The sequence below is a fragment of the Equus przewalskii genome, chromosome 22 (genome assembly GCF_037783145.1).
Source record: "Equus przewalskii isolate Varuska chromosome 22, EquPr2, whole genome shotgun sequence".
In the NCBI taxonomy this organism is placed as follows: Eukaryota; Metazoa; Chordata; class Mammalia; order Perissodactyla; family Equidae; genus Equus; species Equus przewalskii.
In genome coordinates, this window is record NC_091852.1 from 6,917,322 (window position 1) to 6,934,188 (window position 16,867).

Below are 16,867 nucleotides of genomic sequence, written 5' to 3' on the forward strand. Positions count from 1 at the left end.
CTGAAGGCAGGTCTGACTAGCAAGCCAACTCTGCCAGCCTGACTCTCAGGGAGAGAAGGGAGGAAATGAAAGGCAAGGGAGGAAGGAGGTATTAGAAGAGAATGGTAAGATGCCAACAAAGATAACTGACTGAGTGTCAGGGTCATTCGTATCATACATTCTGAGCTACATCTTTTCTAATTTTCCCTTGTGTGAGTCATACTGATTCGGAGCAATTAATAAAATTTAGTTAAGATCTCAATGTGTATTGATTAAGTGATGTCACTGAGGCTGTTATGTGTGTCTTTGGAAGCTTCCCGTGGAGTTGCTGACTTCCTGGAAAAGTCTACCCATCGAATGCTCTTGAAGAGAAAGAGAGAGGGGAAACAGCTCTAATATTTCCCAGGTTGATAATCACTAACCTGGGATGGCCTGCTTATCACCTGAAGAATAAGAAAGTTCAAGGGTAGCTCCATTATGTTGATGTTTAAGGATGATTTGGGACAAATTAAGATGAGATAAATTTCAGTTGTATTCCACAGTACCTACTCTGAAGAACCCAGAGACCAAAACATTGACCAATTATAAAATCTAGTTCCAAAGGACACAAAAAAGAAGATATGTTTCTTCACAAAAGACACAATGAATTCTCAGTCATCATTTTGGAGGGAAGAGAAGTGGTCATCTGAGAATCTTGGGAAATAAGTGATCATTTTTGATGTGAAAATTCTTCCATCCATGCATACACACAAGCACACAAACACTCACTCACACATTTTTATTTATTTATTTAAAGAATTTTTTTTTCCTTTTTCTCCCCAAAGCCCTCCGCACCCCTGGTACATAGTTATATATTTATTTATTTATTAAAGATTGGCACCTGAGCTAACAACTGTTGCAAACCTTCTTTTTCATTTCCTGCTTTTTCTCTTGAAATCCCCCAGTATATAGTTGTACATAATTTTTTAGTTGTGGGTCCTTCTAGTTGTGGCATGTGGGACGCTGCCTCAACATGGCCTGATGAGCAGTGCCATGTCCATGCGCAGGATCTGAACCAGTGAAATCCTGGGCCACTGAAGTGGAGAATGTGAACTTAACCACTCGGGCACGGGGCCGGCCCCCACTCGCACATTTTTAATCTATGAAAGATGTAAGATTTGTTAGAGAACATATCCCCCTAGTATTTCAAGCTATCTTGTCAATAGAAGTTTGCAAAGAAAGTCTTGATAATCAACTGTAAATGAAGAAGTAAGAGAAAAAAATAAATGAATGAAGTGCACACAGTAGGCAATGAGTGGGTGCCAACATTTAGCTAATGTAAAATTATAGAGATTCTATTTTGAGCAGGAAGGGAGCCCAGATTACCCATGAGACCTTATCCAACACTGTAATACCATGAACCACTTCAAAGGAGACTGATTTGTTGTGTCTTTCCCTACACAGGCATTTTGGGAAAACACCAGCCTTGTCATTCTTCTTGTAAAACCAGCAATGGACCTACAACCCTGTGAAATACATGTCCAAAAAGTTTGTTGGGAGCATGACAGGAGGTGGCCGAGGCCAAACCAATGCATTGTGTCATGTATATGAGCACCTTCACTTAAGGTGTTTGTAAGAATTGATCTAGTCCCATCACGTGTTCCTATCACAGTGGCCACACTCTGGAGAAACACAGAGACCCAAATACTGACCTATAATAAAAATGGGCTTTCAAGAGACCAAAACAAAAAAGAAAAGAAATATTTCTTATCTAAAAGTATGATGAAATTACCAATTGACTTGGCCACAGAATAAGTTAGGGTCTCTGGGTACCTGACATTTCTAGAGGTTCCATTGTTCTTTTAAAGTGCATTAGCTGAAACAAGAGAACTTAAGGTAGAGAATTTAAGTGTGGATAAACAGTCTACCTGTTACTTCCTTCTTCATTTCTGGTACTAAATTTAGGGGAGAAAAAACCCATGAGCAACAACTTAACAGCTCAACAAATTAATTGCTTTATTGTCTATAAAACAAAACATCAGAAATAGCAACTTTCTTGAATTAGAGGGATATTTTATTAACATGTTACATTAACATAAGAACTAAGAATGTTATACTCTTTCTACAATAAGATGTTAAGGCTGTTATATATGAACCTTGTGGTAGCCACTGACCAAAACTCTAATAAATACACAAAATAAAGAGGAAGGAATCCAAACATAATGCTGAAGAAACTTATTAAATCACAATGGAAAAGGGCAAGAGAAGAAAGGAACAGCAAAGAACTACAAAAACTTCCAGAAATCTATTAAAAAAAAAGTCAATAGGAACATATCTTATTACTTAAAATGTAAATAGATGAAAAAGTCCATTGAAAAGACATAGGGTTGCTGAATGGATAAAAAAAAATGCTGCCTATAAGAGACACATTTCAGATCTAAAGACATTCAGAGATTGAAAGTGAATGGATGGAAAAGACATTCCATGCATAAGTAAACAAAAAGAAAGCTAAGGTAGCAATACTTACTTTAGTCAAAATAGACTAAAACAAAAACTGTAACAAGAGACAAAGAAAGGTATTACACAATGATAAAGAAAAAAATCCAACTAGAGGAAAAAAAACTGGCAAATATCTATGTGCCCAACATAGAAGCACCTACATACATAAAGCAAATATTAACAGACACATAGAGAGAAATCGACAGTAACACAAACATAGTAGAGGACATTAAAACTCCATTTACATCAAGGGATCATCCAGACAAAATCAACAAGGAAACATTGCCCTTAAATGACACATTATACCAAGAGATTTCATAGATATATATAGAACATTCCACCCAAAAACCTCAGAATACACATTCTTTTTGAATGCACATGGAACATCCTCCAGGACAGATAACATGTTAGGCTGCAAAACAAGTCTCAGTAAATTTAAGAAGGCTGAAATCATATCCACCATCCTTTCCAACCACAATGGCATGAAACTAGAACTCAATTACAAGAAGCAAATTGGAGAAAACACAAAACATGTGGAGACTAAACCACATGCTACTGAAGAACCAATAAGTCAAGGAGGAAGTCAAAAAATACTTTGAGACAGACGAAAACAGAAACACTATCGCCCAAAATCTATGAGATAAAACAACATCACTTCTAAGAGGGAAGTTTATAGTGATACAGGCCTATCTCAAGAAGCAAGAAAAATCTCAAATACCCAATCTAACTTTATACCTGAAGGAAGTAGAAAAAGAACAAAGACCAAAGTTAGCAGAAGGAAGGAAATAATAAAGAGCAAAGAGGAAATAAAAGAAATAGAAACTAAAAAAAAAAATCAGAGAAGATCAATGAAACTAAAATTTGATTCTTTGAAAAGATAAACAATATAGGTAAACTATTAGCCAGACTCATCCAGAAAAAAGAGAGGGCTCAAATTAACAAAATCAGAAATGAAAGAGGAGAAATCACAACCAATACGACAGAAATACAGAGGACCATAAGAGATTACTACAAACAATTATACGCCAACAAATTGAACAACCTAGAAGAAATGGATAAATTCCTAGAAAAATTCAATTTTCCACAACTGAATCATGAAAAAATAGAAAATTTGAAGAGACTTATTATGAGTAATGAAATTGAAACAGCAATCAAAAAACTCCCAACAAACAACTGGCCAGGACCAGATGGCTTCACAGGTGAATTCTACCAAATATTTAAAAAAGAGTTAATACCCATCTTTCTCAAATTGTTCTAAAAAATTGAAAAGGGTCACTCCCAAACTCATTCTATGAGGCCAGCATGACCCTGATACCAAAACTAGACAAAGACATTCCAAAATAAGAAAACTACAGCCCAATATCCCTGATGAACACAGATCCAAAAATCTTCAATAAAATATTAGCAAATCAAATTCAACAATACAATAAAAGGATCATACACCATGATCAAGTGAGATTAATTCCAGGGATGCAAGGATGGTTCAATATATACAAATCAATCAACATGATACACATTAACAAAACAAAGGATAAGAATCATATGATCATCTCCATAGATACAGAAAAGTCATTTGATAAAATTATATATCAATTTCTGATAAAAATCCTCAACAAATTGAGTATAGAGGGAACATACTTCAACATGATAAATGCCATATATGACACATCCACAGCTAACATCATACTCAGTGGTGAAAACCTGAAAGCATTTCCTCTAAGAACAGGAAAAAGACAAGGAGGCTCATTCTTGTCACTCTTCTTCAACATAGTGTTGGAAGTCCTAGCTACAGTAATCAGGAAAGAATAAGAAATAAAACGCATCCAAATTGCAAAGGAAGGAGTAAAACAGTCATTGTTTGCAGATGACACCATACTAAATATAGAAAATCCTAAAGACTCCACCAAAAGATTATTAGATCTAGCTAATAACTGAATTCAGTTATTTGAAGGGTACAAAATAAATATACAGAAATTGCTTGCATTTCTTTGCACTAACAATGAACCATCAGAAAGAAAAATTAAGAAAACAATCCTGTTTATAATTACACCAAAAAGAATAAGATTCCTAGGAATAAATTTAACTAAGGAGGTGGAAGACCTGTACATTGGAAACTATAACACATTGAGGAAAGAAAGTGAAGCGGACACAGATAAATAGAAAGATATACTGTGCTCATGGAGTGCAAGAATTAATATTGTTAAAATGGCCATACTACCCAAAGCAATCTACAGATTCAATGCAATGCCAATCAGAATCCCAATGACATTCTTCACAGAAATAGAGCAAGGAATACTAAAATTCATAGGGGGCAATCAAAGACCCCGAATTGCTAAGGCAATCCTGAGAAAAAAGAACAAAGCTGGAGGTATCACAATCCCTGACTTCAAAATGTACTACAAACCCAGAGAGATCAAAACAGCATGGTACTGGTACAAAAACAGGCACACAGATCAATGGAACAGAACTGAAAGTCAAATTCATTTTAAGAGATTGGTTGGACAAAGTAGCAATGTCTTTGTTCTTCAAGTGATCTCCATCGTGGTCCCAAAGCTAAGGATGCCATTGTGTGAGGAAGCTTGGTCTTAGCTTTCATCTGGTTACTATTCAGTTCCCCCTCTTCGACCTAAACTGCTTCTTCCTCAATTTTCCCTTCTTAAAATGACATTAGAAATATGACTTTTATTCACCCCTGTCCTATTTCTTCCTGACGCATCCAATACATTTTTGTTTACTGAATAAACACAAGAAATTAATGACTGAAATAGCGGTTAAATGGATGTGAATGAGTTGATTAAAACATCAAGTACAGATGCCGTAGAGGAGGAGCCCCGTACTGGCTCTAGGATTCACAGAGGACTCTAGGAGATTGAGTTATTCCTTGCAATTCTTCACCCCTCCCTGCAGCCCTGCCCTCTGCCTGTAACTTTGCAGCACCTCCCAGGAGAGGTGGAATGGCCTTCCCTGACCCTTGGCTGTGGGCTGGGCTGTTTGATTTGCTTTAGCCAATGGGATGTTAGCAGGAGAGAAGCAGATTAAAATGTGTTGGCCATGTTGAACTTGCCCTCTTGTGCTTCTGTCACAGCTAAGAGAAGAACATGCCCCAGTGGTCCTCTGTGCCGAGAGGATACAGGGACGTGAAGATCAGACCCAGTGTGCAGCTTGCAGTCAGGCCTCCTTCCCCAGAGCGCATGCCTGAGTTCTTCCTGTACAAGGACGTGTGCCTCTCTGAGTGCAGGCTCAGCCTAGTTCTGCCTACCCACAGATACATGAGTGAGAATGAGTTTGGGGTGTTTTCTTGCACAGCACTCTTATGGCAACAGCTGAGAAATACAAGGAGAATGATAGAAAACATTTGGACTAGGTACCTATGATATCCGAAGTCCATCTTCTCTAAACTGGTTTATGACTGTCCTGCTTCAAACAAGCTCTTCTCTTCAGTTTTCCCTCCAAAGAAACATCGTCTGTATGTCCCTCATCTTTCAATTACATTTGAGAGGGCTGGGCTTTTTCATATTTACTGTGTTCACACAGCAGGGAGTGTTATCTATAGTGTGACAGGTCAATACACATACAGTCCCCACATTCCACCTGGAAGAAAGTCAGTCACACAAATACAAACTCCACTGACAGGTGCTCCAGATGTGGTTGATGCTGTGTGTAAACATTACATGTGTGTTTGAAAGAAGCCATCAGACGCTGGCTCAGAGCATCAAGAAGCAAAAGAGGTTCCCATTTTATAGGGCATTAAACCTCTTGAGGCTTTTAACAATAATTTTTCTAATTTGTTAAATTTTTCATTATAAAAGTATTACATTGAATAAAAAGCATTTTCTACTTTAACCAAAAAAAAAGTAAAATGAAAAACAAGAGACAAAATAGGGAAATCAGAAGGTGACTAAACTAGATAGGCATTAACACGAGTTGTTTCCAAACAAACCGAATTTCCCAGGATGACACCTGTCCCTTTCTTGATTTCTGCAGACGTGATCTCTTACCACACTTCCTCGGGAGATCCAGTGGTTCGTCTGGGTCGACAGCAGCAGCAGTTCGTGCTCACAGCCCTGACTCCTTTGCCCCCAGGTGGGAATCATCTCCTGGGCTGGAGGCTTCCCCAGTTGCTGTCTCCTCCCCACAGGGGCTTCTATGCAGAAGACGGCACCTGTGAATGCTGCAGCTCTCCTTGCAGAACATGTGGAGGAAATGCCACCAACAGCCACTCTTGTGAAGGGGGCCTCATCCTGGACCAGGGAGGGGGACAGGAAACCTGCTTCAACAGTCACGTGGCTGTGGAGGGGGTGTGCAAGTGTTGCTCAAAGATGTGTCAGGACTGCACCCACGAGAAAACATGCAGAGGTAGCTGGGAGCATCCCAGGGGAAAGCGTGGCTCTGCAGAGCCTCCCCAGCTGGGGGCTGACTCTCTGAGGGTGGGGTGTCCGAGCAGAACTGGGGGAACCAGTCTCCCTACCTTCACAGAAATGTGTCCATCATTGTGTACATCACTGAGGAAGCTGAGGAGGAGAGAAAGCCTTTCCATTGTGGACTCTGCAGGTTAAGACAGACAAGAGCCCCTTTTTGCACGATTTCTTCCACACATGTGTACTGAGCACTTAGGGGTGCCAAGCGCTATCCCAGGTGCTGGGGGAAACTAAGACTCTGAGAATAGTGCTCTGGCTAGGAACTTTCTCTCTGGAATTATCTCCCAAGAAAGGATGGCTAATTTCCTACCAAGGATAAGACTGACTCATAACTGGTGCTGTCCTATCCAAGGGATTCTCTTGGTCTAACCAAAGTGTTTTCTGGAATTCTCCCCGAAATAAGAGAATGAACACAAAGAAAATATACCTACAATGCATTTATCATGCTAATCAACTATGCATATTTCATTGGTCTACCCTACCAGTGAATGAAAAATTAACTAATCCAAAAATTCCTAAACTGCTTTCCCTACTAAAAAGAGCCTAAGGGGCTCGGTACAACTTTAAAAATCTGTTACTGCTTCTTGGGATTTCAGAAGAATCCCTCCAGCATCTCAGCCCTCACTCATCTGCCACAGCACCACAAGTTGTGCATCTCCAAGGGGAAGATCATTTCAGGATGTAAACCCAGCACCATGCAATCGGGCCACCATATGTGGTCTCCTCTCCCAAAGCAGGCCTGTGCCACGCGGAGGAGGAGCCCCAGCAGGGTGGGGAAGGGGCAGATGCAGGTACACTCGTGTCTGATGAGCCAAAGTGGGGAGGAGAGGCCAGCCCTCTGCAGAAGGAATGAATTCCTTTCTCCTGTCCCTCTGGGGGTCGCTTGCTGCTCTCCCCTTCCCCAGAGTGCATGCCTGGGTCCTTCCTGTGCAGGGATATGTGCCATCAGTCCTGTCCCCACCACTCCTATAAAGATGCATGCCAGGGTGTCCTCTGCCTTGAAGACTGGAGGGCAGTGGCCCCTCAGCGGATGACTGCGACATCTGTGCTGAGGCGTCCTCAGTTCTCCACGACGAGCGGTGTTTGGATGAGTGTGCAGCAGGAACTTACTATGAAAAAGAGACTAAGGACCGCACGGGGAAGACTTCTGGGCACAGGGCTGAGCGCTGCATCCCACGGATCCTAACAGGATTATGGGATTCTGCTGAGACAGAGCAGGTTCCTGGGTTCGCACAGTTCCCGCTCCCGAGCTGTCGTCCCAGCCTTTCCCTCCTGCTCACGGAAGCATATTGTGACTCTGCCCTGATTCATTATTTATTTTTAAAAGGCATCATTCTTTAGCTTTGATCATGTAACTGTTATTACAATGGCTAATGCTGACCCTCCTCACAAAAGTGGCTGATCCAAAAGGATCCTCAGGTGAAGATTTACAACGGAGATGAGGAGCCTTCAAAAGCCCACCCCAAATGGAAGATTTTTCCCAAAATTTTAAGCCATAATAGGTTCCAGCAGCCTAAGGAAAGCCAAGCCACAGAGGATTTTCTTGGTGTCCCTTGTCCCCTTTCACCGTAGCCTCCCTAAAGCTTCCTCCATCCTCCTCACCTTCAGCTCTGCTGCCCCGGGTCCCTGTTCCATCCCACTTGGCACCTCAGTCCCTACACGGTCAAGAGGGGTCTGCTCTTCTGATGCCTCCTCATGTTTGAACTGGGTGTGAGTTCTTGCCTCTCACTAGGTATCAGGGAACAGAAAAATTAAACAAATTGCCCATTACCAGAGGAATTCTCCAGCAAGTGAGAGAAGCATCCTGGGGAAGGGAATTTTCTCCACTCCCAACCCCACCCCAGTTTTAATGATGTAGAACATTGTAAGTTCAAGGTGTACAACATGATGATCTGATACACATGGATATTGTGAAATGATGACGACAGTAAGGCCAGTGAACACACCCATCACCTCACATGGTTACCCTTTGTTTTGGTGAGATCATTGAAGATCTACTCTCTTAGCACCGTGCACGTGTACAATCCTGTCCTGTTAACTACAGTCACAGCATCCACTCCAGCTCAGCACTCAGTGGTAATCTAACCCCTTGTGGCCTCCAACCAAACACGAGATAGACACCCAGAGGCAGGCCCTTAACCTGAGCGAGAGCTTGAGGGTGACTCCCGGGGCAGGAGAGACCTTGGGCCACCCACGTGCTAGGACATCTCAGGGACATGTGTTGGGAGGACAGGAGGACACAGGTTCCCTGGAAGGCTATCTGTTCTAGCCTGTGGGCTGGATCTACCTTTTTCTGTGTTTCATGTGAAGCTTCTAGTGTCACTGTCCCAGCTGACAAGCTGTGAAGAACACAGGCTTGGAGACAGGCGGCTGTGCAGTGCAGCAAAGGGCGGAGGGAGCCCGGGCGGCAGGCTGTGGAGCTGGGCTCCGTTTCCACGAGAAGTTCAGAGACTCATCAAGGCCTGCAGGACCATCTTGCCTGCACCATGCTGGGAACTCAGGACTGACTTCGGGCCCTTCTCTGGGGCTCAGTCACAGACGTAACTTGCCATCGAGAGAGCTTTACAGGTCTCAGAGGATGGTTCCTTAATTTACTTGATTTGATTTTCCCATTGAGAAAGGCCCTGGATCTCACCCCTGGCTGCCCATTAGAGTCACCTGCAGAGCTTTAAAACCACAGATGCCGGGGCTCTCCTCAGACCCACCCAATGCTGGAAAGTGACTTGAGTCTGTCCTTGCAATGCTGTTGCCCCTTCCACCAGTCCACAGGGAGGCTGAGGGAAGAAACAGGGTGACCACCTGACTTTCCAGAGAGGAAAAGTAACAAAGGACCTGACCTGAAAATTAAGGTTTGGCTGGTGTGGAGAAGCTCCTGGAACCAAGCCATCTCCAAGCAGGACTTCCTCTAAGAAACACAAGGACTGGGAATCCATTCTCATCACCCCAAATTATCCCCTACGAGACAGCAGAGACACCTCTAAGCGTCCCACAGCTCTCCCGGGGAACGAGGGCAGAAATAGCGAGAGCTCTTCTTAAGGTCCTGGGTTCAACTCGTGACTCTGCCCTTTTCAGCCAAGTGACTGAGCTCCTCCAGCCTTTCCTGAGAAGGAATTTCCTGGATAGATAAGATGAGATGATGACAATCACAACGATAACACCAGGGGTCTATTCATTCAGTGAGTGCTTCTTGGGGGCCTCCTATGTGCCACATGCTCCTCCAGGCCTGGTAACAGCAGGGAACAATACACACAGAACCCTGTCCTGATGGAGCTTGCATTCTACTGGGCAAGGCCAACTCTACAGAAGATAAGTCAGAAGGAAAAATAAGGCAGGGAAGGGGGAGAGGATGTTGGGCAGGATGCAGCTGAAATTCGAGAAGGAGGCTGGAAGATGTCTCTGAGAAGGGAGGGAACAAACCAGGCTATACCTGGGAGAAGAGAATTCTAGGCAGAGGGAGCAGTGACTACTAAAACCCTGAGGGGGCGTGAATGGTTCTCACTCATTTGTCTGACAAATACTCACTGACTGTCTGTCACACGCCAGGCCCTCCCATAGGTGCTGTGCATTCAACAGGTAATTATAACATATCTGGACAATGGCTACATTAATGATAAGTGCAAGGCATTCTGGGAGGTCAGTGGAGGACGGCAGAACAGGAGTCACGGTGTGAAAAGGCCACCAACCAGTGTGTGGCCATGCTGCCACAAGGCCTCTTAGTGTTCCTTTGCTGCATCTTGGGTAGTTGCAATGAGTCTTAAAATTTCTGAGGGGCTGTTGCAGGAAGGGCCTCTAGATATTACGGAGAATACAAAACACACATTTTTTCTCTTTTTGTCACAAGAATGCTCCACTCAGAGCCCAAGGGCTGTCCTCAACTCATGGCCCCATACCCTTGGCACAGAGCCCTGGAAATCTCTGGAAGAAACGAGGAAGGCTCATGCCACACTTTCCAGTGAACTGATTCCCTAGAGGGGCGCATGGCCTCTCCTACTCTGTCGGCAGCCCCATCCCACCCACAGATTGCCACAAGTCCTGCAGGACCTGCCCGTGTCTGGGACCTGCATGCCCTGCCAGGACGGCTTGAGGCTGAACCACCACATGGACTGCGTGCCCACCAGGAACGCACCCCCAACGAGTGCTGGGGTGAGGGGCTCTGGGATGCAAGCCCTGTCCCGCCAAGTGCTCTGCTGCATGGGGCCCTCGGAGGACCAGTGTCACATGCACCTGTGGGGCAGCCTTCTTCCCAGTGAGTTGCTTTTCCTCATAGAAGGGCTTTGTCCTTCTCTCCATCTGAGAAATGACCTTGCACGATGCTTGGTGCCCAGTAGATATTGGTGTCTTTCCTTTTAATTGTTTACTGTGTGTTTGGAAAACTTAAAAAGCCACAGAAAAAATGGAAGAGTGAGAACAGTGCGAAGAACAGGCACACGTGCCCTTTACCCCGTCCCCACCATTCACCTCTGACCCCCCTCTGCTTTCTCATGTGCTTGCTCTTGGTCCCCTGCTCTCAATGTATCTGCAGACAGAATCTACGGTACAGTTTTTTCAGAACCATTTGCAGACATGTTACATACATCATCGCCCTTTTCCCAAGAACACTTTAGAATGTATTTTCTAAGAACAACATACTTTCTCACATAACCACAGCCCAGTTGTCAAGTCCAATGAATTTACAATTGATACAATATTTCAATATCCCATCTGTATTATAATTTTGTCAATTCCCCTTTAGGACAGGGTCCAGCCGTGGGGCAGGTATTGCATTTAGTTACCATGTGGCTTTAGCCTCCTTTAATTTGAAACACATCCACAGACTGTCTTCATCATTTATAGTATTAACACTGTAGAGGAAGACAGTCCCTACCCCTCCATGGGGGGTCTGTGTGAAGTTTCCCCACGATTAGATGGAGATAATGCATTCTCAGCCAGAATTCCTCACGGGTGATGTTGTGTCATTCTGGAGACACCACATGTGCAGCTGCCTCTCATCAGTGATGTTAATTGTGGTCATCTGTTGAGGGCGCTGTCCCATTTCTCCACTGCACAGTTATAATTCCCTTGTGATTAATAAGCAGTCTGTGGGGGCTGGCCCCGTGGCCGAGTGGTTAAGTTCGCGCGCTCCGCTGCAGGCGGCCCAGTGTTTCATCAGTTCGAATCCTGGGCGCGGACATGGCACTGCTCATCAGACCACGCTGAGGCAGCGTCCCACATGCCACAACTAGAAGAACCCACAACGAAGAATACACAACTATGTACTGGGGGGCTTTGGGGAGAAAAAGGAAAAAATAAAATCTTTAAAAAAAAAAAAATAAGCAGTCTGTGGAGAGACGCTTTCTGGAAATGCAGGTGGTCAGCTCCTCATCAAAGTTTCCCCTTAATTTAGTATCTGTTGTTTAATGAATCTTCTTGAACAGAGTATGGCCCATTCTGAGGTTGGCCGCCTCCAGCAGATCCCACATAGTGGTTCCCGCTAACGTGGGGCAGTGCCCTCAGGTCTCCAGGGATGCCATGATTAGTCTCAGCACATGAAGGGGAGAAGGAAAATGAAACAAAATTCAACTCAACTGAAAGAAGGAGCAGTGGAGGGTATAGGAGAGAGAGAAGGAAGGACGAACATGCTGAAGACCAGGAAAGTGCCAGCATTGATCTCCCCAGCCCAGCAGAGTAGACCTGAGAAGCAAGACCCTCAGGGTAGAAATGTGTGGCCATTTTTCCTCTTCTTGTTGAGGAGTCATTTGCTAGGACACCATTTCCCTGCAAGGCACAGGGATAGCTATCCTCCTCACCATTCCTGGTCCCCTCCAGCAGAAAACAATCGAAGATCCCAGTCTTCTTTGTCCATCCATCTCAGCTCCTCTTATACAAATCTCAGTGACCATCCTCCCCAGAAGCTGCTGCTTCATGAGAACATTCCAGATCTCCCATATCATCCCAACCCCAGACCTTCTTTCCTAATTGCCCGAATCTAGAGTGCCTCCAGTGAACTTCTCAGGAGCCTTCAGACAGACAGGAAGACGTCATCACTACAAGGTGGTCCTCCCTTAAACTAGGGATGTGAGTTAGACTAGAATGAGACTTCGGTGCTGGTGCATAACACAGAGCCGTAGTCCCCCAAGGGCTGGGCACAGGATGTCTCAGGCCTGATCTTCTCACGTTCTCCCACCCTGCCCCTCACCACCACCCCACCAGGGTTGGTTTTTATAAACTGGGTAATTCCTCTGGAGGTTGTGGTAGACTGAACAATGTGGCCCCTACAAATGTCCACATCCTAATCCCCAGATCCTGTGAATGTCACTTACACGGCAAAAAGGGTTTTGCAGGTGTGATTAAATTAATGGTCTTTATATGGGAGAATTATCCTACATTTTGAGAAGGGTCCTCCCAAGAGGGAGGTAGGAGGATCAGAGTTAGTAGTTGATGCCTATGTGATGACAGAGCAGAGGAACAAAGAGAGAAGATGCTGTGCTCTGGCTTTGAAGATGCAGGAAGCAGCCACAAGCCAAGGAATGCAGGTGATCTCCAGATGCTGGAAAAGGCAAAGAAATAGATTGTCTCCCAGAACCTCCAAAAGGGACACAGCCCTGTAGAGCTGTTTTAGACTTCTGACCTCCACAACTGTAAGATAAGAAATTTGTATTGTTTTCATCCACTAGGTTTGTGGTAATTTGTTACAAGAGCAATAGGAAACTAATCCAGAGGTTTTTCATCTTGAGGAGATTAGGGCTCCCCCCTGGTTAACCAGATACATCAGCTGGACAATGAACTGTTGCTAATATACATCTTTAACACAAGAACCACCAAACAAGCATTCACTGGAGCCCTGGCCTTTGCTGGGTGCTGGAACTCAGAGTGCACGACATGGCCCTGTCCTCAGGAGCTCAGAGAGTCTCCCAGCAGAGTTTGAGTCCACAGCACTTTCTGCAGCAGCCCTAATATCACTTAGCTTTCCCATCAGCGCCTGTGCTTAATGCTCACTAGAGTTATGGACACAGCCTGGCTGCTGGTCTAGACTTGACCAGTGGCTCACACTAGAAATGCAGGAGAGCCTGGCTGCCAGTCCACGAGGTTGAGCAGAAGCTGGGGAAGAAGTTGCCTCTAAGGACTGAGTCCTAAACTGCAGAGCCAGCAAATCTCAGTTTGTTACTTTCTAATCAACCTGCCCTCACCTTCCACCCCTAAATGTTCCTAAGGAAGAAGGAAGAATCAGAGACTCCACTGGGGTGAGTGGAGAAAGGACTGGGGTGGTGTGGGGCTGAACAACTCGACTCCAGCTCACCTTGCTTTGTAGAGCAGAGAATTTAAGGTTTGATCTACTTTTTAAACACCCAGGTAAAACAGAGTCACTGTCCATAGCACTTTCTGTCATGATGGAAACTTTCTATATCTGTGCTTACACAAATGAGGAACTGAAGTTTTAATTTCCTTTCATTTTAATTTCAACAGCCACACAGTGTGGGCAGCACAGCAGAATCGAGGTCAAAATCTTATCTTGGAGGGAACACATTCAAGGCTCGAAATAGAAAGTTGAAGTTGTGGGGACAGGTCATCACGTTGGCCCTGAAGTTTGTTTTTTTCAGTGGAGCCTTGACACTTGCTGCCCCAGCACTGCCTTATGTGGACTCCCACTCCTGGGATGCCCCGTACATCCTCGGGCTCATATTGACAGACTGTGGTTTCTGTCCTGCCCACCAAGGCCAGTCCACTCTGACCTCTGTTTCCTCTCAACTCCTAAAGGCTTTGTGGTCGATTCTATTTCCTGGACATTCATCTCAGCTCCCAAGGATATCCATCAGCCCACAGGGACATTGTCTCACTCCTCCTGCATCCTGTCTCCCCCGGTACACACTGTACCAGGTACACAGTGTGTACCAAGGGGTACACAGTGGGGAGTATATAGAGGAGGGTTGGGAAACCTGTCATACTTCATACCAAGACAGACACTTTTCTTCCCTTGGCAGATGTGGCATGCATGCAGGACTGCCCCAAGGGCTACTATGTCGTGAGCACAGGTAGAGGTGCCCCTGCCACAGCTCTTGTAGGACACGTGAAGAAGACACAGCACACAGCGCCTCTCCTGCCCACTGGGCTGGTTCCAGCTGGGAAAGGAGCGCCTCCTCCACCTACCCATCTCCCTGTGACAGTAACCTGGCCATTATCCTCTGCTCCTCCTCTCTCAATCCCCACAGTCAGTTTGTCCTCAAGTCCTGTCAAATCTACCCCCTAGATATCTCCTAATCCCATTTCCTCCTTGGCTTTCTAGTATCACTGCCTTAGCTTACACTCTTATCTTCCCTTGCCTGAATTATTTGCCAGTTCTTTAACTGGTCTTCTTGCCTCCAGTGTTAGCCACTCTATAACAAACCAGCCCTCCATTATGCTCTCAGGTTCATCTTTCTACATCACAAACTTCATAATGTTGCTTCTCTGCTCAATGCTGACTCTCCATTGATTTTAGGATAGAATCTTAAGTTAGTAGTTTTGCATATGAGGCTCTTCATCATGGGAGTCTCTTCATATTCTCATGATCTCCTCTGCCAGCCTCTAATCCAGGCATAACTGTTATGTACGCCTGAGCCAATCTTGCCGTTTCTCCTTCTGGAATACTTTCTCCAGTCTGCTCTTCCGGGCTACCTCTTTCTGACCATTGGAGTCAGCAATTCCTCTAGAAAGCCTTCCCTAACCCTCCATTCTGTGTTCCCGTAGTGCTCTGCATTCATTCATCTATTTATTCAACAAATATTTATCCAGCATACGGCCCAGACATTGTCGATACAACTGTGAATGAGACAGTCAAGTTCCCTTTAGCCCAGAGGGCATATTTGTAACTGGCTACTTATTCTTTGTCTCTCTCTAGATCGAGGTTCTCAAAGGCAGAAATTAATGTCTTACCTTCATATCTCCAGCACTTAGCACCATCACGGAAGAGGGTGACAGAGGTATGGATCCCTTCAGGCGAGCCTCTGGCTGACACTGGTGATGCCTGACGAGGAGGCTGTGCCTGTGGAGGTCCTTGGGAGAAGGCAGCGAGCTTGGGCCACATGGGCAGTGGCTTGGAACACAGCTGAAGCCCTCTGCCAGACCAATGCCCCAGCTATGGCAGCAGGTACCACAGTACACCACATGTCTCATGCAGTGGAGTTCTGCTTTCTGTACAGCCTCTACGTCAAGACCATGGTGAAAATGACCATCAGCCTGGCCCTCACACAGCTGCAGCAGCCCGGGAGTCCATCTCCACCTGGGAGGTGATGGAAAGGCTGAAGGGAATGGTACACAATCACTAGTTCTCCATCCTCCGGATTTCTAAGAGCACCCCGGACTTCAAGGGCGAGGGGGAGAACAAGGTCTGGTCAAGTCTTTCCTGGCCTGCCTTGGCGGCCAAGATCATCCAGCTCAGGGGCTTCTTTGACACACTCCAGGTACGGGCCACTGAGTTCAAATCGACTTCGCCATGTACCACAACTGGGATGCCTTCTTCCACAGGTGGATATGAATGAATGCTTCCAGGAGAGGCTGGACATGATTCGCCTGGAGGGGCTGCCCTGCAAATGGTTACCCTGAAGGAGGCAGGCTCACAGAAGCCCAGCAAGGAGGTTCTAGTCAAGGCGTTTGAGAAGTTTAGGGAGATAGGGAAAGTGGACATCCCCTTGCTGGACCCCTATGGGGAGGAGATGACCTGCCTGAACTTCCACACCTTCAGTTTCAGGGGACACTTGAACTTCAAGGCATATGTCCAGTACCGTGGTTACGTGGGCTTCATCCAAGCCCTGAGCGTCTTGGGTGGCTAGAGCTCACATTACAGGCGAGGACGGCGAGGCTGTGACCTGCAACACCAACATTTCTTTTTTTTGTTTTTTTTTTTTAACGATTGGCACCTGAGCTAACAACTGTTGCAAATCTTTTTTTTTTTTTGGCTTTTTCTCCCCAAATCCCCCCAGTACATAGTTGTATACTTTAGTTGTGGGTCCTTCTAGTTGTGGCATGTGGGACACCAC

The 16,867-nt window shown here is 45.1% G+C and overlaps 1 protein-coding gene and 1 pseudogene across 3 annotated transcripts; one reads left to right on the plus strand and one right to left on the minus strand.

The window, feature by feature from the left end:
- Positions 1-853: 853 nt before the first annotated feature.
- Positions 854-16,046, minus strand: LOC139078769 (uncharacterized). 3 transcript variants are annotated; one of them, XM_070590844.1, is made up of 4 exons: positions 15,765-16,046; positions 6,926-7,002; positions 6,456-6,698; positions 854-1,118 (listed from the first exon to the last, which is right to left on the minus strand). In XM_070590844.1, exons 1-4 carry the CDS (start codon positions 15,913-15,915, stop codon positions 987-989), a joined length of 603 nt encoding a protein of 200 aa, XP_070446945.1. In that variant the 5' UTR covers positions 15,916-16,046; the 3' UTR covers positions 854-986. The 3 variants fall into 3 exon arrangements, 1 of the variants encoding a protein (XP_070446945.1); XR_011531821.1 differs by lacking the exons at positions 854-1,118; positions 15,765-16,046 and adding an exon at positions 8,478-8,605 and having other exon boundaries at positions 1,950-6,698; XR_011531822.1 differs by lacking the exons at positions 854-1,118; positions 15,765-16,046 and adding an exon at positions 8,478-8,605 and having other exon boundaries at positions 1,950-6,744.
- Positions 15,969-16,751, plus strand: LOC103564435 (A-kinase anchor protein 17A pseudogene; annotated as a pseudogene).
- Positions 16,752-16,867: the final 116 nt, after the last annotated feature.

What these genes read in the sequence shown, in the direction of transcription:
- LOC139078769 (XM_070590844.1), bottom strand. Translation starts at nt 15,915, where the DNA reads ATGTGGCCCAAGCTCGCTGCCTTCTCCCAAGGACCTCCACAGGCACAG. An exon ending in TAAGTGCTGGAGATATGAAG is followed by an intron (nt 7,003 to 15,764) that starts GTAAGACATTAA and finishes CTTAACCTGCAG; the next exon opens with AGTCCACAATGGAAAGGCTT. An exon ending in ATGGACACATTTCTGTGAAG is followed by an intron (nt 6,699 to 6,925) that starts GTAGGGAGACTG and finishes TCCCTGGTCCAG; the next exon opens with GATGAGGCCCCCTTCACAAG.